The sequence below is a fragment of the Sylvia atricapilla genome, chromosome 8 (assembly GCF_009819655.1).
Source record: "Sylvia atricapilla isolate bSylAtr1 chromosome 8, bSylAtr1.pri, whole genome shotgun sequence".
NCBI classification, from domain to species: Eukaryota; Metazoa; Chordata; class Aves; order Passeriformes; family Sylviidae; genus Sylvia; species Sylvia atricapilla.
The window spans coordinates 25,459,659-25,486,252 of NC_089147.1; the positions used below are offsets into that span (position 1 = coordinate 25,459,659).

Sequence of the window (26,594 nt, forward strand, 5' to 3'; positions counted from 1 at the left end):
TTTTTATCAGTGTCCCAAAACTACTGGGATGATTAACTTTACTTGAATAATCATTTGATTTGATGAGGAAGGTAATTACTCTAAATGGCAGCTCAGTTGTCATACTGCTCTTAAAGGGAGATTATTTCACCCTTAAACATATTGAGAATTACTAAGATTAGTTCTGCTTATGTCACGAGGTGCAGCTGTGACGTGAGTTGCCATCATGTGAATGAAGGTGGAAGGCTGAACCCTTTGATCCAGTTAACCAATTCCTTGGAATGATCTGGAAATGGAAATTAAAGTCTCAAAGGTATATTTTTAAATCCTGTATGAAGAGCATCCCTTTCACCTGGCAAGGTCATGGCTAAGGGCTTGCATCCAGCTTTACCTATGCTGAGGGTTGAGTCATAAAGAAGCATGTTCAAAGGCTAGACCACCTAAATGCAGCTGCAGTCCTCCCAGCAGTGCTTGGCAAAGTGCAGTATGTCTGCAGAGGCACATGTGAGCATATTTGCTTTGATGGATGTTGTACTGTCAATAGAGAGGAATGAACTTCAGTTCTCTTTCAAATACTTACATTTCAGAAGAACTCATCATATTTCGGTGCTTTAAGTTCCCTTTTTACTGCCATTCTCATAATTGGCTAGTTTTCCTTAAACCAGCCTTAATTTTCATGTGACTGTAAGTGTTAAGTATTGTTTGAAATAGAAGACACAAGAATTTTAGGTCACCTACAGTATTGCATTTATCATAGAACTACACTTGTATATTTAAATGATCCTAAATTAATTTTCCATTTCTGTCACAGACATCTGCACTTTCTAGATGAGAGAAAATTAATCACAGACTAGAGATTGTATCTATCTATATTTAACAAGAGCTTTACTTACCCATAAAAGCTGTAGTTCTCCAGAATGGGGACAATAAAGAACAGCTGATCTGTACTGTGAGTCTGTGTCCTTTACAGCTACCACGCTGTGAATAAGGGGGAATATTTTATAGCTTTCAAGCTGATGATCAGCCCACAGCATGCTCACTCTTTCCTCCTCCTGCCTTTTTCTGTGACCCTGCTCTTCAAATGCATCTAATACTCCATAATTACTTAATCCTCCACCACTACTTTTGTTTCCGGTTCTTAGATGTCATTAACAGAAATGGAAACATAGTAATTGTCACACTGGGAGAGAGACTTTCAGATCTTCAAAACAGTTTTTAGTGAATTTCCCTCTGCTGTCATTCAGAAGAGTGATTATTGAATCTAATAAGGGACAGAGTTCCAACAAGAGAGACTAAATTGCAATTGGCATCTACTTACAGCCAGATTTAAGAGTGATCCTAGAAGCTGATTCTAAAGTCTAGCCAGATTTTATCCCTACCTGGACCTCACCTGGCAGGTGCTAAATGCTTGAGAAATGGTCCAAGCCCTTCACACTCATCTTTCAAGTGTGTGGCTAAAATGTAAAAGAGGATATTTTTTTTTCTGTAATGGAAACTTTACAGCCTGAAGGTGCCATCTCTGCCTTACTGTTTTTGATCAAGTAGAATGCTTTCTGAAATATTCTCAATTATTATTTTTTAATGGTTATCAAAAAAAGCATGGCTTTAAAAAAATGGTTATCAAAAAATTGCTGGTTTTGAAGCAATAGTTGGAAAATAATGTACAGGGTGGGTGGTGTGTTTTGGGGGGTGTTTTTTTTTGGTTTTTTTTTTTTTTTTTTTTTCTCTGTTGCCTTTCTAAGCTCACTTTATGGGAGAGTTGAGTCTCTAATAAATGAGAGCCAGTTATAGGACAGCTTACGAAGCATGTGCTCTGTTCTGTTCAGGATGCATTACAAGCCCCTAGTGTTGCTGCAGCCTGAGCTGGAGGAAATGCTGTCTGCCAGTTAATACTATTTAAAGATTGTTCCAGTAAGCAGATTGAGCTTCCCAGTGTGGTGCTGCTTGGTGGGGGCTGTGTGTTGCAGTCTGTGGTTGTAACAGTGGCTCCAAGTCTGTAGCATCCTAAAACTTCACTGCACCATGGAATTATAATCACTGTGGTGATTATAATGCTGGAGGGAGTTTAATTTGCTGACTCTTAAAAAGCCATCTGATAATGAGTTTGGAGCCTGAGGATCCTGTGAAGGAGTGGAGATGTTTTACTGACTCTCTTGCTCGATAATTAAAAAGCTGGTCCCTTTGGCTGGGTTTATGGAGAGGGAGGATGAGCTGAATTCTTTCTGCATTATTTGTTTTTTTCCAGTTGAACTGACATGTCCTGCAAAGTTACATATCAATTGGAAAATAAAAGTCCTAAGGTAAAGATTGCTACCTTCCCATCCTGTAATGGGGAAAATTCTTGTGTGTACTGCACTATATTTGCATTGTCATATCCAGAAAAAAATGCTTTTTAGAGATGCTTTTTAGAGTGGAGCACATATTCTTGACCACTTAAAAGAGACCAAGATCAGCCATGGATTAAGCTGTGTGCTACAAAATGATGGGACCTTCCTGCTGGTTCAGAGATGGACAAGGTGAACTGGTTCTTGTGGGCTTTGGGGTATCACAGGTACTGCTGTTTATTGAGGTCACAGTGCAGCCTGAGGCTTAGGCAGGATTGCCACATGCTGTCAGCATGGCCAGAGGTTGGGATGTTTCTGAAATGCAAGCAAGGGGAGGTAAATGTTCATAATTTATTGGCAGAGCTGGTAAAGTGTGAGGCCTCAAAAGAGCCTAGAACCTGAGAGGATAGTAGGTGGTGGTACTGCAGCATTAAGCATGCCAGACACATTCATCCTCCACAGGGGCCAGCTCCAGTGCGTTCTGAAGTCAAGAGGAATTTTTTCAAAGAAGCTGCATCAGGCTCATGGATATGTAGAAAATGGTAATAATGGGAAAAAAATTAACAGATTTCCTTGGTAAAAGACTAAAGATAACAAAAGAAACAAAATGAGGTATATAGTAAATGGGTGAAGACAAGTAAGAAATCACATCAGATAAACACATCTTCAGTGTCATTCATCATCTTGCTGCAGTGAATACTAATGGGGGAACAGAGGTTCATAACACTGCACAAAGCACTGACAAGCAGCCAGGTATGGAAATCCTGTGCCAAATGAACTGTGATTTTATATGCAAATGAATCAGTTTCAGAGATTGTGGAAAAATAAGATGGTTAGGGAATCCAAATTTATTGACCGCAGCACTGTCAAACTAAAATGCTCTTTCTGTTTGCACATAAGCCTGCAAATCTGTTATAAGAGACACTGCACAAGGTTCTTACTAGCATCAGGTGTTGATTGTGCTGGGTGCTGTACAAATGCACAGGGAGCAATTTTTTCACTGGAAAAGTTTATACCAAACTGGAAAATCAAAAGCTGTCTTATCAGTAACCTGGTAGAGGGTCAGTGGCAGTGAGGAGCCAGCAGTGTCCCTGCTCCTCAGGGGAGGAACAAGCTCAGCTCTGGTGAAGCATTAACTGGGCAGCCCTGCTGAGAGGGACAATGTGCTGGGGTCTCAGGCAGGCCCTGTGCCTCTACAGCTTCTGGGGTAAAGCTGGGCCTGCACCTGGGGGACCTGAGCTGTGTTTATGCCTCCTCTTCTGGGCACATCCCAGGGCTGATAGGCAGGGAGAAACTATTTTCTCTGCAGATACCAATGAAAAAACTTCCTTTCAGCAAAAGAAATTATCTAGAATAAATGGATGAGTCTTTCTTTCTTTCTTAGTTGATGGATTGCTTTAAGTTAAGTTAATTTAATATTCTGCACTGTGATGTATCTCTCATCTGAGAGTTAATTTGCTGCTTTAATTTTTTACAAGTTAGAAATGTGATTCATTTGATTGTGGCTTCAAGTAAACTGTCCTCTTCCTAGGAGGAAAAAAAAAGTGGACAGTGTGTATCTATGTTGGTCTGAGAAGTAAAATACCAAAAAAAACTTATTGAAAGGACTCTCTGCACTGGGGAACATACTCTGATTTCATATATAGCACTGTTTATCTTCTCTGCCTTTGAATACTAGTGAAAAGGGTATTTTGGTCCGGTTCACAGGTCTGGTAGATGCAGTTATTTTGGGAAACTTCAAAAGATTTTTAGAAAAGGAACTATGATTTTTCTTGCTCAGCACGAAACTTCTGCAACTGCGATGAAAATAAACCTAACAGAACAGAAGGGAGAGTGGAGGAGTTAGAGCAGAGGGTGAGCATATCTGAGAGGAGAAGCAAGCTGGAGCCTGTGGTTGTGCTTCAGTAAACTGCTTTGGAGAGAGAATTGGGAATAGGCTGATGTACAGCAGCACATCAAGATGCACAGTGAGGGCCATCCTTCCCATGGGGACACAGGCAGCAGTGCCCAGCATCACAGTGCTCTGAGACATGTGGCTGCACCTCCCTGCGTGCTGCTCCAGCCTTGTGCAGGACATCAGAGATTTATTGCCCTTTGCCATTCAGATTACTCTGCAGTACTTTGATGGGGAATCCATTTTAGCAAATCCCATTATTGAGCTTAGAGATACACTTCTGATTTATTATGAAAATCATTATATATTCTTATAGGAAAAACATGTAATTACAGCTACCAGAGTTCTGTCCAGGACTTCCTAAAAAGAAGCACACACATCTATTGTGCACTGGATTTACTCTACATATTCTTGTGTATGTTGAATGTGATCTGAGCATATTGTTTGTCCTATATTTCTCGTTGTTTTATAGTCTTGTAACTCCAAGTCTGAGTAGGCTGCAGATATCGCCAAATCCAGGATAAATTGCCACTATGAATGTGTAGCACTCTGGTCCCCATGTACTCGCTAGAGACAGAATTGATGCATGTCCAGGGACCATGTTTGGAGTTCTGGCAGTTTGTTCAGGGGGGGTTTTAATGGGATATACCTAATGGTCATATTCCCAAACTGAACCTTTCCTGATGGTAAAAAAAAACCTTGTTCCAAAATTGTACAAATTGCTGCTGTCACTCTTCTTTCACTTCCAGACTGGCTTAGCTTGATACTCCTAATTAATTAAAAGCAGCAACCCTTGCAGTGACAGTCATTAGTACTTCAGGCGTCCTATTCCATACATCCATAAAGTATCTAGATCCTGCAAATCTATTTATTTTTCAATATTTTTATCTGTCTCTGCTCTCCCCTAGTGCAATTTTTCTGCACTACTTCTTGCTTTCTATTTTGTGTGGTGCTGGTGCAATAAAAATATGCATACACCCACAGATTTTTATGCTTTTTAGTGCAGGATAAAAATACTGAGTGGAATGAGGTGCCTGTCAGCCTGAGTGTCTTCAGCTGAGGGAAAAAACACCACCATATCCTGACTTTCCCTTGACTCACATTTCAAAGCAGCTGATTGGGAGATTGCTGTGATGGACAGAGACTTGATGGAATTGAAGTCTGTGATTTTAGGAACCAGGAAGAAACTATCCTTTCTAAGAAAAGAGGAAGGTGGAAAATATCAGTCATTTCAGTCCTCATTGCTAGGAGATGCTTCTGGAAAGCAAAGAAATGGTGATAGTTTGTGATCCTGGCAGAATTTAACTTTAGTTTGGAAGCTTGCATGTGAAAATTCAAGCTGTTGGTAGTGCTGCAATGCTCTGATTTCTATTTTGTATGAGTCAATTTTATGAGTCTCACGTGCTAATGTTTCTCAGGGGTTTCAAAACTCTGTTCTTACTCATTTGGTGCTGGGACAGTGTCACAGAAGAAGTTCAGGTTAGCCTCAAGGCGTAAGCAGCATTATGCTCAGGAGGATGACCAAACCACCTCATGCTGAGAAGTGAGAGCTCTGTGTGCAATGGATTTGGATTTACTATCCTTCATTTATGCAACATTTTAGGGAGTGCTTTAGGGAGTGGTTTCTGGGAGCTCAGTCCAGGTCATTCACACTCTTGAGTTTCACTTTGACTTTGCCAGTCTTGCACTTCAGTCCTAGTGGACCAGCACACACCTTTATTGTGATGCAGGCTGCTGCTGCTGTGTGTTCCTGCAGTCTGGTGGGTTTGTGCAGATGCTGCTGCCCATGGAAGTCCTCGGGCTGCTTGGAAGGCTGTGGCACAGACTTGCACAGATGCAGCTGTGTCTGAGCTGCTGAGTACAAAGGTTTATTTCTTTGCAGGTTTTCATTAAAGGGGTTAAAGTGGGTTAATTCTCCCCTTTGTCCCTGGAGTAGAGGCCTTAGTAATTAGGTAATGAGTCCTTGGAGTGAATTAGAAATCTGTGAATTGCATTAAGGCAGTAAAGCCTAAACAATCTCAGTCCATGTTCCTGAGCTCTGCTCTGTGGGGCAGGGGCTGGGGACCTGTGTCACCAAAGGACCGTTTCATTACAAACCATTGCAACCCTCTTTTACCTGGGAACCCTTTATTATCATGAGCACAGACCAGATTTCCATTCCTTGTTTCTCTGGCTGTAATGTTTAGCATAATAGAAATCTTAGGCTGTCAGAAGTTAACCCTAAGAGTTTATTCATGTGTAAAAAGAAAGGGAAAAAAGAAAAGGGATAGTAACTTTTCTATAGCTTCTCTAGTTTTGCTGAGGCTGGGAGAATCATGTCCTTTCATGTAACTTACTTTCAAATCCTTTTTCTTGTTTTCCTCAGGACCTTGGTAAGAAACTTTGTGAAAGAAAATTAATGGACTTTTTTAGAGACTAAGCAATGGTTAAGGGAGTATCAATGATGATCTGGAGGGCAACTGAGCAAATCCCCTGTTTAGGAGAACTGTTCTGCCACTATGCATTTGGAAAATATTTTAGATATTGTGTGTAGCAGGCAGGTTTTAAATTAGCTATAGATTTTTCATTCTTCCTGTCTGGTTCAGTAAAAAAATAATTTTTTTCCTTGTGTGTCACAGTAGAGGCTGGCTACACAACAGAAGCTTGGTTTCAGAAAAGTATTTGGAGGTTCTGATGTTTCATTTTCTTCTACATTGGAAGATTTTAGCTTCATCTGTGTATTTCCACAACGAGAGCTGTACTGAGGTGTCATCTCTGGAATTGAAACCTTGGTATTTCTATTAGAAGGCTGCAGAGATACCCAGCCAGACTCACAAAGCTGGTTTGGGAATGGGCTACAGTGCACACACCTCTGTTCTCCCTACTGTCTGCTGAGAGTAGGTTTAGATGGGAATTCATCAGGTACATCCAAGATTTTAGTTTTAGGGCCAGAGCAATGAGAATGTCTCACTGGCATAGATAGACCTAGCTCCAGCCAGCCTTTCTTAATAAAATGTTTATTGATACATCTCCAAAATACTTAGCCTTTCACTGAACTTTTTAAAGCCAAAATCCTTCTGATAAATGCTAATTATTTTCATCCATGTGTGACAACATGTGGAGTACAAAAGGAAAGCTAGCTCCAGCTTTCTGCAATTAGTACATTTATTGCTCAGGGGAAAGGCTTAGAAGCAGGTATTAGATTCAGTTATTTGTGCTTTATCTCTGTCAGGCTCAGGGAGCTCATGTATTTGACTGCGGAATTCAAGCAACACTAAGAACGAATGTTAGTGAAATATTCAGTATCTTCTATGCCACTTTTTAATTACCTATTGTTATATAAATCCTGCTGTTCTTATTCAGTTTATAATGGAGATCAGAGGAACTTTTTCACTGCTGAGAATAATTCTTGGTGTCAATCCTTTCTAAGGTCCTCTGAGGATTTGAAGATTTGCTTCCAATAGTTTTCCTTAATAGCTGGAGGGGTTTTTTAGGCTGGTTCTCCTTTAGTTGCACATGCTGAGGCTCAAGAGACAGAGAGCTGGAAATAGAGCACTGCAAGTCAGAATTCATTCACTGGGCTTTGAATCTGTCTCCTGAGGCAGTGAAAATTGCAATATCAAGAGAAAGAAGCATGTAGGTCCTAGAGCTCAGCTGTATAAAAAATGACCAGAGTCCTCACTTAGGGATATTGGAAGATCATTCCAGCTGATCTTTGGGGGGGTCTCTAGAAGATACAGAGAACCCAGCCACACTTGTTCCTTGTGACAGGTTCCTGAAATGAACACTCTTCTCCATCATTTGAGTGGAGAATTGCCTGTTCTGAAGAGCAGCAAAGCAATCCAGCAGCTGCTTTGTTCAGAGAGAAAAGGGCTTGTGCATTTTTGCTTATGGTATTATAAAATTGCTTGGAAGGTAAAAATATAGCTTCTTTTCTTTCCTAAGAAAACCAGAAATTATTGAAACTATCTGAAATTCTGGCTTTGTAGGGCACAGAAAAGCCTGTAAAATCCACAAAAAAGATTTGTTGCTGATACTCATAAACTTAAAAAGAGAAATGGCAAGGGAAGGATATGTGCAAGTATTTACGATGCTCAGAACTGAGTGTGTTCTTCTGAGATTGTTGTGCATTTTCTTCATCTCACTTCACTTTGTTGAGGAAAAGATATAATTAGGCATAAAAAGTTATGAAATTAGGGTTGTTCTTTTGAGTGCAGTTGCATATGTGTTGTTTTACAGTCCTTGTGTGATAAAGGAGTGTGTAAACACAGAAACATATCCTTGCATATGATATTTTTAGATTGAATATTTAGAAACAAATCACAAAATATCTTTGCTCACTGGGAGATCACATATCATTAATGGTACAAACTATTCTGTTGATATATAAGAACTGCAAGATACAGTAATATACCAGTAGCAGAGAACCACCTTTGTGTTCAACCTACTAATAAAAAAAAAAAGGGAATTTGTTCATAATGAAAAATAGATCATAGTCCAGAAGCTCATGAATTTCTGGGAGGCAAACATTGTGGAAATCTGGATTCAGCTGTAATTTCACAATTTCCACCTGTCCAGCATAGTTTCTAACTGAAGATCTAGTATATTAGTAGTTAAAACATGAGCTCTTGCTTTATTGAAACATTGTAGTCTGTTTATTTTATTTTTATTTTATAATAGTTTTCCTTTCTTCTTTTTTAAATTCAGTTCTGATCTTAAATTCAACTGTGACCTTAAACTGACTTCCTGTATCAACCATCTGCATCCTCCTGTAGCTTGTTCTTTTTTCTAAACAGGCATTTAGTCCCTGTTCTATATACTGAATTCCTGCAGTATCCTTCCTAAAGGATGCAAATATTGACCATCTTTCTCTACAGTGGCTTTTATTTACATAAAGTAGGTTTTAATGCAGCATTTTTGTAATGGAACAGCAACAACTGAAGAAATACAGTCTCTGAGTATTTCTGTAGAATCAGAGGAAGAGAGGCTGAATAGAACGGGAAAAAATGCAGTAAAATGCAGTCTCTGGGACCGGAGTCCTGTTGAGCTCAGCCAAACTCTTTGCATTGCTTTGGGATCTGTGGGAAGGGTGTGGAGTTGGGGGAGGTCAAGATCCTGTGCAGCATAGAGAAGCCTCAAGGCTCTTACAGTGCTCTACCTACTTTTTCTTGGCCCAAAGGGACCTGAATGTGCATCTTTTCTCCAAACAATCCACTGTTCTAGAGAGTCTTTATAGCTCTTTGGCCTTTCAGCTGAATGTTTACTTGGTTTTGTGAGCTTCCCTGTGGCTTCCAAAGGGTTATTTCTGGGATAAGAATTTGGCCTGTATTACCCTATTCCCACACATATCACATAATAGTCCCTGGTAGTTACTGTGCTTTTTCAGGGAAAATACAATGTCTGATCCCATTCCTTCAGTGACCTACAAAGCTCTTTAATATTGCACAGTCTAGCTGATCCCATTGATTTTACTAAAGTTGACTATACAGCATAAAGTTAAATGCTTGCTTCAGTCTATATTTTCTTTAACAGCTGGAACAACAAAGTAGGGTCTCTGCTGCTGACATATCTGCAGGCAATTCCAATAAAATTTGGAGAGGGATAGAAAATTCTCTTGTTTTATTTTCCATAATAATTATGCTTATAAGGATTATTACTTTAACTGAATAAACTGAAGACTAAAAATAAAATTTTCGGTACAAGTCTAGCATTGCTCCAGTGAGCTCTGGCATTTATACTTTTAAAGTGCTGATTTCTTTGATGTGCTTGATGACAGCTCCATTAGGAGCAGTCTGTCTCACTCCTGGGTGAGTAAATAAGTAAATAAGTAAATAAGTAGTAAATAAGCCAGCAGGGACTACTGGAACATTCTGATCATCACAAGCCATTACACCTTCACCCAGTAATCCCTGTAGCATTGTTCTAAAGGCTGAACATTACAGATCTGTGACCTTTCTGAATTTCATAGGAGAAAATGGGATGCCTTTATGGGGTCATTGGAGCACTCTAGGGCTCAGAACTGGTGGCTAATTTAGTTTGCACAGAACTGTTTGTGGGGGCAGTTGTGAAAAATTAAGAAGTTCTCACTAACCAGTTTGATGTCAGTGTACGAATCATCTCACTGAGAGACTGATGATTATCAGTATAATTTAGCCAGAGGAACTGTTTGTATCCATAAGAAGTAACGTACTGATGAGTGAGTTGAAACTCCCAAGAGTATTAATGTAAAACTCCCACCTCTACTATACAAATCACATTTTACCAGTTACATGAGAAGAATAAAGGTCTTGCTCCACTGTTCACACTTGGAACCACAGTGCAGTTTATGGTGTCTGTGAGATGAATTCCCTGACTCTCACTTTTACTTTCAGAAGCTGACCTGCTTGCTTGCCCTCATGAGGAATAAATGCTCTTTTCTACCTGCAGGTCTGGCAGGGAGGTAGCAGCACACTCCAGGGCACCATCAGCCCAGCTTCTCTGGAAGATTTGTGACTGGCACAGAGAGCTGGGTCACAGGCTGCACAGACAGTGGCCATGGGATTGTGTGTGACCCTAGCCTGGGGGTGTGAGGAGAGGACTGAGGGAAGGCTGAGCATGAAGAACAGTGAGCTGCTGAGCAGTGAGCTGGAGCAGAGCAGTACTCAAGCAGTGTGTGGTGGTGTGAGCGGAGCAGAGCTCAGAGCTGTTGGGTTGTGCAGTCGGGGCAAATGTTCTGTGGAAGTGAAGACTGGGACTGTCAGGAAGGCAACAGCTGGTGTGGAGTGTGCTAAGTAAATTTGGTATGAGACATCAGAACCAAGAAAATATGACAGGAGCTTAATCAGTGATGTGCTAAACAAACTTCAAGGTTATTCCAACTCTGATAGAAATGGACCTACGGGCAGCTGCAGCCACTTGTGAGTGGCTTTTACCTGGGGACTCTGACCATTACAGGCATGACTATGCCTGTGGCTGGAGCATGCTCTGGGGGCTGAATCTGAACCCTACTCCAGATTTCTGAGGGCAGCTGACAGCAGTTTGTGTCTTCCAATGCTTTGCAGGGAGTGGGAGAGATTCCCACGGCTGATGATCCATATGGGGAGCTGTGAGAGAGTAGGAAAATATAAAACTGTGGTAGTGGTACATCTGGCCCCTGGGCAGCTCACTCATTGCACCATGGTAAAATAAGGAGGTATTTATATGAACACATGAAAATTATGCTTGTTTGGCAATTAGAAATAAGGCTTTTTTTTAAACTGAGGGCATGGGGGTGGCTTCGGGTGGCTTACTAAAATGATAGAAAGACCTGGAGCAGTGCCCATAACCTGCTTGAATCTCTTGTTACTCAGGAGTGACTAGAATACTTGCCCAATTCATGTTATGTCTCTTTGCATGAACTAGCTTGTATGGTACAGTGTCACTTAGGAAGAAATTCCTCAATCAGCTCTGAGTATTTAGTCATTTTGTGGTCATACTGTATAATATAATGGAGATTATTGCCTCTGCATGTTTGGATCATGGGGAATGTAGAGGGGCTCATCTTCCTGTCGGGAGAGGGGAAAGTTGTGATGCCATAAAAACACTGCTGCCCTCTGTTGCAATGAGAGGAGCAGGGATGAAATTGCTTGAGCTGGTCATCCTCAGGCAGAAGCTGGTGACAGTGGGTGGAGGCTTAGTGTGGGAAGCAGCAGTAGAAATGTAAAAAGAAGAAACTTAGGAGAAAAGAAAAGCCTGGAGAAGTGCAGTTCATGGCACTGTAGGAAAAGAATGAGGATGTGACTCTCATGACTGAGGATATGACAAGAGCAGAGAGAATGAAATAGAGCTGCTCTTACTTCATAAGTCTGCCGTGAGGGATTGATAGGGACACATCCCTATTATGAAACTTGGATCTGTCATAATTTTGCAAATAGCTTTGAAGAGGGTATTTTCTGTCAGGTGAATGGAGCACAGACATGGATGCCAAAGCTATTCATGTTTGTATTGTGAAAATAAGTCAGTGGGCTTAATGCAGGTTTTGTGGTTTGAAACTGTGAAGATGATTATAGTAGAGAAAAAAAAATGTAAAAAAAAAAAAATCAAGTAAGTTTCAGGAATGTCCTGAGCTGCTCTTTGTTCCATGGTATGTGACAGCAGTGGAAAAGGTCTTAAGACTTCAAGTAAAAGGGAAGGATTTTCAAAATCCTTTAGGTACTGCTTTTTAAAATTTGAGCAGCACCTCAGTGGCAAGACATGGAAAGTGCTGAAAATGATCTGCAGCAGCAAGTTAGGCACTTTTATTTTTTGCAGTGGAGGTTTTGCTACCTTAGGAGGTAGGCAGCAAGTGAAGCTGAAAATGAAAGAACAGTATGATAGCAAAAGTGTTTGTGGATTTTTCTGTCTGACCCTTGAAAACACAGAAAAGGCTGGCTTCTTATGGTGAGTGAAATATTAAAATTAAAAAAAAAAAAGAAAAGAGAACAACAGAACAAAAACAGACCCACAGAAACTCCTATTAGAAACTAAACTACTTTTGTCTAGCTGGATTTTTATTAGGTCTTGCAAACAGGGGGTCTGATAGTTAAAAGAAGTCCTTCATAGTCAACATTCAGTTTATGCTCTGCCTTTTATAAATCCGTAGGATTGTACTGCCAACAAAGATAACAAGAATAAGAAGTGGCTTAAGTGGGCAAAAATGCTATGGCCTGAAAGCTAGTCACCTGCATGGTGCCACTAAAGCAAGACATTTTGTATATAAAGCTGATGAGTCACTTAAATGATTAAAATTTTTCCTATTTGGTGCCCTTCAATTACACAAGTAATCAATTCAGCTGCCATAATGCAGTGTCTGATATGATGTGAAGTTGATATGCTATGACTGCTGCATTATGTATAATGCAGCTGAATGGTACCAGGGAGTATATTAAAGAAAATTAGCTCTCACATGATATGTTCTGATGCACTTACGGTGAGATGGAAAAAAGTGAACTTACTGAGCATTTTCATAAGTTAATATATATCTGAGAGTAGAAACTTGCATAATGTAGAGCATGATATCTCTTGGGTAGCTTATTGTAATGAACTTCACTGAAAACATACCAAATGTTGGAATAATTTCATGTAGCAATTAGGTCATGGAATTCAAAGGTCTCTTTGGGGTTTGCTGATACACAAAGCAAGTAATTCATGTGAAGGAGAATACTGAATTCCTGCTTGAAGGTAAGTGTCCTGTTGTTACACAGGCAGCTGGGTCTGGAAAGGTGTGTGCTGAGGGGCAGGGAAAGAAGAGCAGACCACAGCAATATTCTTTAGGCAGCTGTCTGCACTTAGAGCTTCTTTCTTGGTTAACAGATCATTATAAAGATCAGATAGAGGTAAATCAATACAAAGAAAAGGTGTATAGACCCTTAAGAAAAGCCTATCACTTCAGAGTTGAAAGGTCACCATTTCTGCTTTGAAGGGTCATGGATGGCCTCCTTCAGTCTCCACTGGAGACTTCTGCTGAGAAACAGATGGACTGATGTATCTTGTACTTCCCCAGCACAAAGCTGGCCTGCAGTGTCAGCACAGGCTGTGTTTTGTACAGCGCAACACAAGATCCTGATGTGATCAAGGAAGTGTAAATAGCAGGGCAAGAGGCAGTGTGCTCTGTGTATCTTTTTGAACAAGAAAGTCCTTGGAGGCTGTTACCAATGTGCCTTTGAATCTGATAAGGTTGGATCCCTACAGACATTTAGTGAGCTGTAATTGCTTCCTAAGTAGGGCCTGCTGCCTGTCAACCAAGTACACCCCATTTGTAGCTGAGGGCCCAGCCTGAAGGGCTTGATTACTGTTTTACTGTTTTGCAAATGAGATATACACTAACTGAATTAGCACAATCCCAGCGAGAGGCTGCTGAAGTACCAAGAATTCTGTTCTAGTTACTTGCAGTGTATGGGAGTGGTCTGTCATCATTTTATGCCCTTCCTCTGCAAAGTCTCTCTTCAGTGCCTGGCTTAGGGAACAGAGGTTGTAGCCTTTTTACCAAGTTTTCTCAGATGAACTCTGTCAAGGAACTTAGGCCTTTTTTTCTGTTTGGTTTACTTTACTCATTTTCACTCTGAATTATTTTAATAGTGGGTGCTTTATTTTCCATTTGAAAAATGATAATGGGACTTGCCAGCTCTTTGTTTTGCTATTGTTAGTGTATTTGTAGCAATAAAAATCAAGTATATATTCAACATACGACTCAGACCTTTGTAATACAGGTCACAATTTGGAATATCTATTATCTACTTGAAGAAAAATCTAAGGGCTGCCCTTTCCACTCAGCTCCCCAAATCTCTAATAAATTGTGCTGAACCTTGAAGGCATCCCAGGCTCCAGTGTAATTGTGTGTATGACAGCTGTGGCACAGAACACAAAGGGATAGCCCTAAAGTCATCTTGCTGGGCAGGATTGCCACAGTGCCAGGCAAAAATAATCACTGATGGGACTTCTTCTGAAGGGCAGGTAGTGTTGCAGAGTACAGAACTAACCTTGGGAGACTGGAGTAGTGACAGATGGCTGTAATCTCTGCAGCCCTGGACTGCACATACTGCTTTCCCTGCATTAGTTGCCATCCCTTTGCTTTCCCTGCTGTCAGTGCTCTCTATGTTTGTGATTGTCTGATTTCTGTGTGGGACTGAGGAATAACAGATCTGAATTAAAATAAAACCAAACAAACCCCGTCTATCTGATGAGATTCCTGCCACTGTAAACCTTCATTGCACCATTAAAATCCCCAGTTAGCATCATTTCACCTGCAGCTGTAACACTGACAGTATATGACATATGTTCTCATGGACTGGTTTGTAGCTATCTTGCTGTATTTCATTACATTAAGATGAGGTTTTAATCTATCTATTTAATTCTTATTTTGCTACACATATCTCAAATTTTTAAATTTTCCTTTTATTTACAGTTAACACAGTGCCTTGTAGAAACAGAAATCTTGAAAGAGTACAGAGAAGGTGATGAGCATCCAAAGCCTGACCATGTTCCAAAACATGCTGCAGTCTGATTTACTGATGCTAGAGCTCTATGGAAAAGGAAGGTCTGGAAAAACATACCCTCATTCTTGCTTTGTGTGGTGCTTTGTAATGGAATAGTAGCTTCAGGGAAACAATCCTTCTGACCCAGCTGCAGAGTGTGCTGCTGAGAAACTCGTTTCAGCCCTTAGAGGGAGCCACAGACTTGACTATGGAAATGGAGCAAAACCAGGCACGTTTTGTTGAGCCCGTCTGTGAAAGAGGAGGTGCGGAAGGGATGGCTCTCAATTGGTTTTGGTTTTTTCTAGCTTTTAATTAACAGCAACTTGAAAATCAGACATAAGGCTAGTTCATGGGGAGTGCCAAAGCACATTTGCTTTTGTAGTGACAGATTTGTAAGGTTTCAGAGACCTCAACCAAATGTTAATTTTACCTTTCCCCTTTTGCATGGTCAGCTCCCTCCTGCACCATTCAGTTCCAGGTTCTACTGTTCTCCATTTGATGCTGACGTAGCAGGACTTGAAAAATTAAAATACTGCATGCTGCTTCCTCTTAAAAAATGAAAATATAAAGACACAAACCACAAGAAATTGATTAAGACCATGGAGTTCACAGTCTGGAAAATATGATTGCCACATTTTTTTTACTTTTTTTTTTTTTTCTTTATCATATCTCTTTCTTTAAGGAGAGAGATGCATCACAGCCCTCTCTTCCCCTGTAATGTGTAGGTTATAGCACGATATTTTTATGTAAATTACATGGCTCAAGAAGATTTTATGGCTGTGTCATAAAATGCAAATGCTGTTCTTCTGGCTCAGCAATAATCAGCATTGCCAGTGAGCTGTTCAGTTCAGGGAATGGAAAATGCACATGCTCAGAGGAAAATGGATGAAGAGATTTTCAGCTCTTATCCAATAGAGGACTTCCCTTCTTAAAAAAATGAAACAAAAATGTTCTTCTATACCTTTTCTTCTCCCTTCCTCCCCTTCCCCAAGAGATGGATTCTAGTAGCAGCACTGAGGAGTGCTTAGGCTACACCAGAGGTGGGACAGAGTGTGTCTAGTCCCAGAAGATGCCATTCAAGATTAAAAGAAATTCCAAGCTTAAGTTTTAAACACCTCTGGGCTCCTTGCAGAGACTGAGGGCATCAAGTTGTGTGGCAATTATTGTAAGGTAATGACTGCCAACAAAGAACTCCATTATTCGTCACTTTTCTTTTGTGTGTCAGCTGTTGAGTTGTAATGTTTCTGTAATGTTTTTAGCTTAGCTTGGACTGTTGAACTAGGGGTAACCAAGGTGGAAAAGCAGTGGAGAGTTCATTGTTCTTCTAAACTATTCAAAATGCTTCCCATGAAGGCTGGAAAGATGATGGATGGCCGCAATCAGGAAGCAGGCATTCTTACCAGAAATTTCCCTGCTCCTCTGAGTCACTAATTTATCCATATATTAATCAGGCCTGGGAAAGGAAGAGAGAGAATAATTATTTTGCAATAAATGTTTTATTTTTTGTTTTGTCTGAGTTATTTCCTATCACTCAGCTTTCTTGACTCTATGTTGGTTGGAGTTGCAAAGCTCATCACTTGACAAAATACCAGCTAATCCTAGAAATAGCAAGAGTTGTGTTAGAGGATGTTGTTTTGGGCCTCAGATTTGCTTAATTTTTTGAGCAATCAGGAGAGATCATGATAATTCCATCTATGTACTTGGAATATTTGTGGAAACATAAACTGCCATGAGAATCAGTGTCTAATAGGTTAAAAATTAATGACAAAATTTATGATGTTTGTTTCTTTTTCTGTTGGATGTTGGCTTATGTTGGATGGGATGTTTCTTTATCTTCCTTACTTCTCCTTTGTATTTCTAGTTTTTTTATTATGGGATTGCTGCATATGGGATGAAATCTATGATAAGGAAGTTGATAAAATTTGCTGCTGTAATTAGATGATAACACTTCCACATGTGAATTTTTATTTTGTTAAAGAAAAAATATTCCTGACACATGAATTCCCCTTGGTCACCATCCTCAAATATTTTTGGGGAATAATCTACAGGCAATGGATTGTTCATGAAATGTCATTTCATCTTTTTGCTCTTGCTGTGTTTTTTTTTTTTTTTTTTTTTTTTTTTCCTTGTGTGGTTGCTCATTGAACATTACAAGTAGTTGCCTGAATGTTTGCATTCTGTATCTCCATCCTGAGCTACTTCTGCAGCTGAATGCTATTCAGAAATGGTGCTGCTTATCATGCTCAAATACATATAATCCATGATGTAGAGTTTGTTCTTTTCACTGTGATAGCTTCTGATCAAGGATTTAATTTCTGGTCTGTAAAGTCAAGCAAAATAAAATAAGAATGATGACAAATGAGTAAAACAGTGAAACTGCCTGCCCTTAAACCTTTTCAAAGGTGAGTCTTTTTCAATTAGTGCCAAAATGTGGAGCCACAGCTCTAACATAATTGAATAGAAGTGAAGAAACAAAAGCCAACCCCCTCAGGGTGTCCCCTTTCTATACCTGACTAAATAAAATAGAGAAGCATAAAAAAATCTTTCTTATATTAGGTTTTTTCTTACTGAGTTCTATTTCTTAAAAAATAATAGTAATAATAAAGGCGAGAGACAAAATTGTTTTAGGAGATAAAATCCATACATAAGACTGATCCTGAATTGCTGAGTAGCATGTGGACTCCACTCATTACAGCCCCTACATGATGGGTTCTGAAATCCTGTTTCAGCTGAAGGCATCATTACAGTTTCTTTGGCATTGTCTTCACTGGAATGTCTTCACTGGAATTTTGATTTATATCAGTTTGATTTTCCACTTAAATTAGGGCAATAGTATTTTGCATACCTCAAAAGAAGGACATATGAATAGGTGCATTAGCAGAATGTTTTTGAATATGAGATCATGGAAGTCATATAAACCTTTGATAGCTCCTTATCTATAAGGCAGGTTTCTTGTGAGGAAACATAGGTCTGCTCTTTCTTTTCCTTCTTGTGTAAAAATCAAGCAGTGGGATGTGGCTCAGCCTGCAGGTGTGATCTGTGTTTTATGCCTCTGAGTGGCCACACTTTGGTCTGTTGCACAAAGTGGCCCCCTCCCACAGTGTGCCATCCTTCTGCAGAGGAGCTGAGCCCCCGCCCAGTGAAAACAGGCTCCTGAATCCAGAGGGTTTGCTCTTTAGTGTGATGGGCTTTGGTTTGGGTTGTTTACATAATTAAGTGGCTTTTGGCCCTAGTGCTGAAATACTATTTTGGCTGATTTTGATAAAACTGTTACATAGTAAAGAGCTATAATCTCCTGAAAGAGCAGCATTGTCACTTTCTCCAGTCACCAAGTGGAAAAAAAATTAACATCAGGACTTGAATAGTCTGCATGGATTGCTGAGAACTTAGTCTTGTTTAATTCATATTAATTTATTTATAAAGTGATACCAGGATTCTCGTGGCTTTTGTAACATCTGCTTTTAATTTTAGAAGCATTGCAGTCAATTTGCTGCATGACAGTATTTGTCAACACCAGGTGACTATGACCTCTAACATGTCTTACTCTGTTGAGACTGGTTAACAGGCTAGACTGAGAAATAATATGCAAACTCCTCTCTTATCAGGAGAGATCAGTTCCCAAAGTGACATGGATATTGTTGGTGTAGGTGATACCTTTAACCATGACATCACTTTAAACCCCTGGGCAACGCTCACACCCTTGGGAGTGTATTGCTGCTGAAGGGAACTGCTTGACCTGAAACTCTGAGACTCTATGCTGAATTTCCTTCTGCTCAAGGGAGCAAAGCTGCTGGGTTCAGTCAAGGATCCCTTATTTTTACTGGCTTGCAGTCAGGAGCACTGAAGTGACTTTTACTTTTTTCTCCCAGCCTTTTCATTTTATGTGTTTTTTTCCCTAGCCTGTTCTGTTCGTTTTTCTTACATTCACTTGACACCTGTCCCTACCTTTGGAGGATGAGATAAGCAAAGAACTCTGTCCCTGTCAAGACAAGGAGCAGAATATGCCTGCACAAAAAGGGCCAGAGCAGGAATCAAACCTCTCCTGGGCAGGCAGGCGTGGGAGAGCTCCTTTGCTGCAATTTGCTTTCTGGAGTGCCATCAGCGGGCTTTTGTCACTGTAGTGGGTATTACTGGAAGCAGGTTTCTCTTCTCTCTTTTGTTTTCCCTTGTCTTTTTTATTTTTTTTTGGAGTCATCATGTTGCAGCAAATTTTGCGTGATATGTATATTGACCCTGAGCTCCTGGCAGAGCTGAACGAGGAGCAGAAGCAGATCTTGTTCTACAAGATGAGAGAAGAGCAGCTGAGGCGCTGGAGGGAAAGGGAAGAAAAAGCCCGAATGGAGGAGGCTGTGCTGAGAAAGACAGCAAGGCGCAACCAGAGTAAGATTTGTGACCTCCTTCTGTACTTCAGAGCTGGGGATGGTGGGCTTGCAACCAGTTGTGGTGCAGCAGGCATCTGGAAGAGATTGCAAGGATGAGTGCCAGCTGTCCCCATGGGCAAAATTACAGTCTGGGACAGCAAAAGCACCATGTTCCTGCTCCTTGTATCTCCAGGCTGGTCCTTTCTTTTGGGAGCATCTTACTGATGGAGTATGGATGTTTTGAAGTGCCTGATTCAGCCAGGAGTCTGATGTTCTGTCAGTGGTACTGGTCTACCATAAGCAAGTTTCTCCACTACTCTTAAGGCTTTTTTTTCCACTGCCATACTCATCCCTCACTGTAGGTCATGTAAAATCCTGTGCTGTTGCAGTTTCTTGACTTAGCAGTAAATATTTCCATCTGGCTGGAATAGGAAATATTTTCATGAATTCGAGCTTGTTATAAAAGGCTCTTTGTGAATAAATCTAATACCAAACAGCCATACCATATGAGACTAAATTTCCAACTGTATTAATAAATAGTCTCCAAGAGATTGTTTAGGGAATAGGGAAATAGTGTGGCAAGCCAATGACCAAAACCAGAGAGAAGTAACCAGAAATGTATTTGCATGCAATATGTAGTTGAAATATGGAGCTCCTCCCAGAGGCTGCTATGAATGCTGGAATGTGTGTGTTGACTTGAAAAGTGAATAGGAGAATGATGGAAGAAACATTGGAAAATAACTTCTCCAGATATCTTTTCCAACTGACTGGCCTTGGGTGCAAGTGGTTTCAGATAAACAGAAATACTTAGAGAAAAGATAGAGGAATTAAATGGCTTTCCAGCTCTTTCCCCCATTCATAGGCCAAAGCTGTTAAGCTGGTGCAAGATAGAAAACATTTTCATCTTGTAAATGTAACTACAGTGATTCCTCAGTCAACAAGATGTCACAGAGATATGTCAAACACTCATTTTCCTGCCAAAGATCTTATCCTATCTTTAAATCTATTAAAATCTATTAGTCAAAATTTCTAATTACTTTTGGTAGCTGATTTTGAGAAAGCTCTTTAATGTTTATTGGTCTGCAATCAGCATTTCAAGTGTTGCTTATTTGAACACACCCATGGTAGAAACACCCCAGTACAGAGACATTGTTGGATTTGGTTGTCATACTTGAAGTATCTAGACCTTCTGACCCTTACAAAGTGCCCATTAGACAGTTATCAATTCAAAGACTATTATTAGAAATGCGCTTCAAAGCAAAATTATTTTCCAAGGCTCACATGAAGCACAGACCTGCATGAAGTGATGGACTGTTACAGTGGTAGCCTTAAAATGAGGGGGGGATGTCCAGAACACCCTAGTCAGCCATAACAGGAGTTTAAAATATCCCCTCACAGGTGGCAAAGTGGATGTTAGAAAACCTCGTTCTGTTTATTTTTTGGTTTTTCCATGTTAGTGCTCTCACTGTGAATGGCCCTCTGAGAGGGATGGCATCAGAACAGCTTCTCTCATACAGCACAAAAGCCTTGTTCATCTTGATTGATTTGTAGCTGAGAAAAAAAATTATAAATGCAGTTCAGCTCCACATACCAAAACAACACCATATCATTGAGATAATCTGTATCGTGCTCATTCTTTGAGGGAGACAGATACAGAAAACTCTAACTGCAAAAATATTTATCTGATGAATTGTCACAGTGTTGACACTTACATTTCCATATATAAATTATACATTAAACTGTTCAGCTTCCTACTACAGGAGACCATTTTCTGGGTGATTAATTTTCTGATCTATAAGGAATGGGAGAAAGGAGAGCAGCAGAGTACCCTATAGATTATATTTGCTCTGACAAAAGTAGTCACAAATACGCATTGAGTTAAATTTCACAAAAACCCATTTCCATTTTACTTTCTTAAATTGCCAATTAAAGGTATTCCTTAGGTTTGACTTTTGCCCACTGTTAAGAGATTTCTTCAGAACAGTAGTGAAGAACTATTGGAATCAGATTTGCAAGTTAGGCATCTAGTTCTGCTGGAAATATTTTTTACTTTCATGAACTGATGTGCACCAGAGTTAGAAAATACAACTTTCAGGTGTGCTGGTCATTAACTGTACAGATACTTTTAACTGATTTCTATTGCACAGTTCCACAGTGTGATGTTAAATGGTTTCACTGAAGATGGTTTCTTGTTTAAAACAGAAAAGATAAAAAAGTCAACTGAAAATTGTGGATATAAAATAGTAATTACTATGCAGTAGTCTTGCCTATAGACTCAAGGGGTCAGAGTAAGTGCCAATAATATTTTTTTATCTTATTTTTTTTTTCCTAGAAGACAATTGACATCATTATTTTTTGGACCTTGAAGCGGCTTAATTTTCAGTTGCCCTTAATATATAAATGAGTTTCCAGACCTTTGCCTGTTACACAGTGTAGAAAATAGAGTGGTCTTACTCCTCTTTTTGTGGCTACCAAGAAATGCAAAGCTACCCCAATTACATGTTCTTCATTCCCTTGAAACTGAAGGATTTGAGGTTTTTAATCTAAGGGGTTTTTATTACTCTGCTGTGTGACACTTTTTATGTTCATGCTACTTTCTTTAGGCCAGGAATTACTCTGAGTTTATAGATATCTTTGTAGCCTGAAAGAGTAGAATAGATGTGAGACTTCAATATCCCTAATGCTGAGTTTCTGAAAGTTTATAGTTGGCAGGAAAATGTGGATGTTGTTTGTGAATGCAGCATAGCATTTGTATAAAATAATTTTATAATAATTTACCTGGAATAATCTTTATAGCACTGCCTTTCAAATCCTTCTGTTTTCCTCAAAGTTTAAAAAGCCACATATAAAAACTTTCTTCCCCACCTCTTTGGGATGGGATACAGTGAGATTGAACAGAAGCTGTTAATGACAACGGACACTTCTCTAAGTAAAAATGCTCTGAAAAGTGACTTGTGCTTGATCTGGAGTTCCATACCCCAGCTGCTGCAATTCCCCATGGATTCAAGAGCTTTGCTCCAGTGGGATGTGTGTACCCAGCAGGACAACAAAAAGCTTGGAGTTTTCAAAACAAAGCAGTGACTGTGAGTTCAATTTTGGCTTCCTACAGTGACTTGAGGATGAAGTGTTCTTGTGTTTTAAGTGTGCTCTCCTATGAAAACTACAAGTGCAGAGGGGGAAAAAAGATTGGTATATGCAGGTCAGAAAGGCCTTGTTGCTAGGGTTAAAATCATCAACAGACTTAGGGAATGCTTATTAGCATGATCATTTTTTGATTGTTTGGAAACTAACTACCAAAGGCCCCAAATCTGCTTTGGTTTCTAAAGCAGTGCCACTCAATGCAGATTGTCCATAAATGTCCTATTCAGTACTATGAAATTTGCTATTTAGAAAACAAGTCCAAACCATGGAATAAGATGTTAGTTGTTGAGCGTGTTTAGCAAGCCAGATAGTATGCCCATCTGTGTAGTCTTATTCTTAATTTCTAAAGAAAATAATATTAGTCACCTGCAGTAAATGCTAAATGGTGCCTGCTTCTGTATTTGGATTGTTTGGTACCATGTATCTTGAGAAAAGGTTAAAATTGAAATTAGTATCAGAATGAGTCAATGTTGAGGAATTATTTCACTTGGGGGTGAATGAAATGTGTTCAGATTTTTCAACAGTTTTAATTTCTTTGCCATTTAAAAAACGCAGATTGATGTCTAAAGGGAAGGAATGTATAACATCACTTCAGAATGAAGTATTTCCTTTAGAAGGCATTGACTAAATTGTCTCCAATTTTTTTTGCTATTTGTACCTTGCCTAAAATTATTAGCAGAATTTGGAGATCATGTGGGTCTTCCCAAAATGACAGCATTTAGTGAGCTTATTCAAGGTAAAGGAAATCTTTTGTAGATTTAGTTAAATAATGACTCCTGGTTGGTGCTGGAGTAGCATCACAGGTGAGCTGAATTCTTAGAGGCCCATCTTCAGTTCACTTACAAATTGGTCCTGGGCAGATGTTTCAGGAACATATCTTCATTGTAATAAAACAGTTTGCTTGTTCTTACTGTGCTGAAACCACTGAGAGAAGTCTCCTCAAAAATTCAAGATCCCTTTGGGATTTTCTGAGAATTGACTGACAGGCAGCTTTGCAATTTGCAAAGAAACATATTTGTGTGATTAGGCAGGAGCCCTTTAGCCACTACAGCTGAGCTGGGAGGAAGCAGAGGACTCTGCCAATTTGGGTTTTGACACTGATGCAGTATCCAGAGTTGTCAGCATTCCCAAAATGAGATCTCAAGAACTATTGAGCATTAGGTAGCTGAAGGACAGTCATGTGGGAGGGGACATAATGCTGGTCTGCTGCTGTTATTTCAATAGCATTTCTCCTGCTATTTCTATTTATTCATTGTGAACTGCAGCTCTTGGTGCTTAGACAGGAGCTATTTGTAAACTCTCTTATTTACCTGTCCTTAACAAGAGTAGCTGGGAGAAAATAGGGTAGGCTGATCACAGCATGGCTAGAAAATAATTTATCTATCTAAATGACATTTGTGTTAGAAAATCATTAGAGAATAGATGATGCTATTTGGAAACAGTATTTCTACTATCCCAAGTGGATGGTTGGAGAATACATCAGTGTCAGAGGAAGGCCAGGGAGTGGGCATGTGTTTCAGTGGGTGGACATGCAGTGACATTTCTTCTGACTTTGAACTTGGAAATCTATTCCTTATTTATGCTCAGGCCTCTACAGACCCTGGTAATACTTATCTAAGATTTTATCTCCTATGGAGACAAGTTCCTGTCAGTGTTCAGTGTCTCTTTCTCTGTATCACTGGATATGGGCCTAACCAGAGGCATCAGATCTCAGCATTTCTGAAATTTCTGGCATTATGTGGTCTTGAATTTTGTGGAGTCCTGTCCTTTGTTTCCAATTCAGATGTGGATGAAAAAGTAACGAGAGAACATGACAAGAACATTAAAAACATTTTTTGTTAGGGGGCTGAGCCACCTAATTTGAAATCATTGGGTGAGTTTTTATGTCACACACACAGTGTAGAGAAGCTGGAGAGATGCTGCAGCTTTGTTAGTGCTCTGTACCTTGGGCCAGAGCTGCTCAGGCCCCCTGCCTTGAGTGGCTGAGTGCTGAGGTAGGGTTAGACAGCAGTTTCTAAACTCAGTTCTCTGAACCTGGGACTAACAGGAGACCTCCAACTGCTGCATGACCTAGGTATGCACCAGATGGAACAAATCCAGAGGGACTTCTCTCACCTCCTGTGATCAGGCATAAGTCTGTGCTTTTTGATTTTGTATCTTGTCCTGCAGCTGATTTCTCTCTTTTGCAGAAAAGTGACAGCAGAATATTGCTGCCTACCTGGGGCCTTCACCTGCACACGTGCAATCCTCAGTGCTCCTGTTCCCTGAGGCATCTGGCATCTCTCTGAGACAGGCTGCTGGGTAGTGGAGCCTCAGGCATGGAGGGCATTGCTGTGTTCCTCTGCCTGTCTGGACACAGCAGGGTTGGACTTTCTCCCACATACTGTGCCCTGGTAACGATATGAGGTTGTCACTGTCTGCAGTGACATGAATACTTGATATGGAAAGAGGGCAGAGCTGCGGCCAAGGGGAGAATGGGATTTGCCCAAGCTAATTCAATATTTTCTTGCTGATTTTGCCATTTTTTAACATAAATGACTAAAGCATTCAAGGACAAAGTGTTGAGAACAGGATTTGGTAGATACAGGAAAACTCAATGTGTTCAAGTCAGCAGTGGATTTAGCCAGACACTGATGGCAGTTCAATAACCTTTCAGTCCACTTCTTTGCTCTGGTGCTAAAAAGCCTCACTGAAAGGTACAGTTCTCCCTGCTTCTGTGTCCTGTGTGCCTGACAAAAGGAGTCAGGGCAAAGCTGCCACACTGCATTAATCAGGAGAGCCTGGTGCACAGAATGATCCGTATTTCCCTGTTCATTCTGTGACCCAGAACCCTTATCCTCCTGCTTTGAGTTTCCTGTAGACCCTGAAGCAGCCATGCAGACTTGGGTTTATTTTATTCTCAAAGGGAAAACCTGGAAGCTTTGTGATAGGTCTGTGTGGGAAACCAAGCCCTATATATAGCTTTTTACACTTTGAAAGATTCAGTTTGGATGAAGAATCAGAAAATATGGTGCTATGTTCTTGATGTTTTTTTAATGAAGAAAAAAAATCTCAAATGAGTGATACTGATGAGAAAGATTTTAAAACCTTCATTTTTCCTCTGATGTTTACCTATATTTTTATGCTGCTTAGTGAAAAGGCCAGCCATTAAAATGGACAGACAAGAGGCTGCCTCTAGATTGTATAAGGAGTTAGAATAAAGTCTTTTAAGAAAGAGTTTTGAATGTTATCACATGGTTGAAATTGGGCCAGGTACAAAATTGTTACATGTAGCAGTGTGCCACATGTAGCCAGGGAGCCACAAAATTATTTGCAACATACTGGATAGATGCCACATAAATGGTATTTTATTTCTGTGTTTCTTTTTTTTTTTTTCTTTTTGGTTTCTCACATGCAAACCTCTGTGTGTATCTTGTGTATATACATCCCATGTCCTAATGCAAACCCACTTACCTTTGAGTGTTGTGTACAGTTATCCCTGCTACATTTGTTAATTACCAGAGTCTTATCTGAGTAACTTCTTCCTCCCTTAATATTTGCTCTCTTCAGTCACTCTTCCTTTATTTGATCCTGCAGGGGTTTATTGCAGCATAATTATTTCCATGGTAACAGGCTGTAATTCCATAAACAGAAGATTGAGTTTGTTATATGATCAGGAAGCAGCTGGAGAGCCATAAAAGGCTGATTTTTCAGCAATGCTGAAATCCTGCAACCCTTATGGATATATTAATGTAATCAGCTGAATTTCTTTTCCCCTTTGCAAATCCTCCACTAAATAGAAAGGCACATAACATGTGTTGAAATTCAAAGGTGTGTAAATTGAAATGTTAGGGGCAGAATTTTCCCCCATTCTTCTTAAGAATTGAAATGAAGGGTTTTTTGAACGTATTTTGGGAAAAAAGGGATTCTATGCTCCCATGACTATTAGCAGGGGCAGAGCACAAAT

General features: G+C 39.9%; 2 protein-coding genes across 2 annotated transcripts in view; one reads left to right on the top strand and one right to left on the bottom strand.

Annotated features, from left to right (window-relative positions):
• LOC136364310 (rap1 GTPase-GDP dissociation stimulator 1-like) overlaps positions 1-1,013 on the bottom strand; it is a 30,066-nt gene extending 29,053 nt beyond the window's left edge. Inside the window, 2 exon segments of the mRNA XM_066324171.1 lie at positions 873-924; positions 927-1,013. Coding sequence (XP_066180268.1) covers positions 873-924; positions 927-1,013 — 139 coding nt within the window.
• Positions 1,014-19,323: 18,310 nt separating this feature from the next.
• The window catches only part of SH2D4B (SH2 domain containing 4B), a 55,494-nt gene continuing 48,223 nt past the window's right edge, over positions 19,324-26,594 (top strand). Inside the window, exon 1 of the mRNA XM_066324170.1 lies at positions 19,324-19,526. Within this exon, the coding sequence (XP_066180267.1) occupies positions 19,343-19,526 (184 nt within the window). The 5' untranslated portion in view covers positions 19,324-19,342. The remainder of the gene's footprint in view (positions 19,527-26,594) is intronic.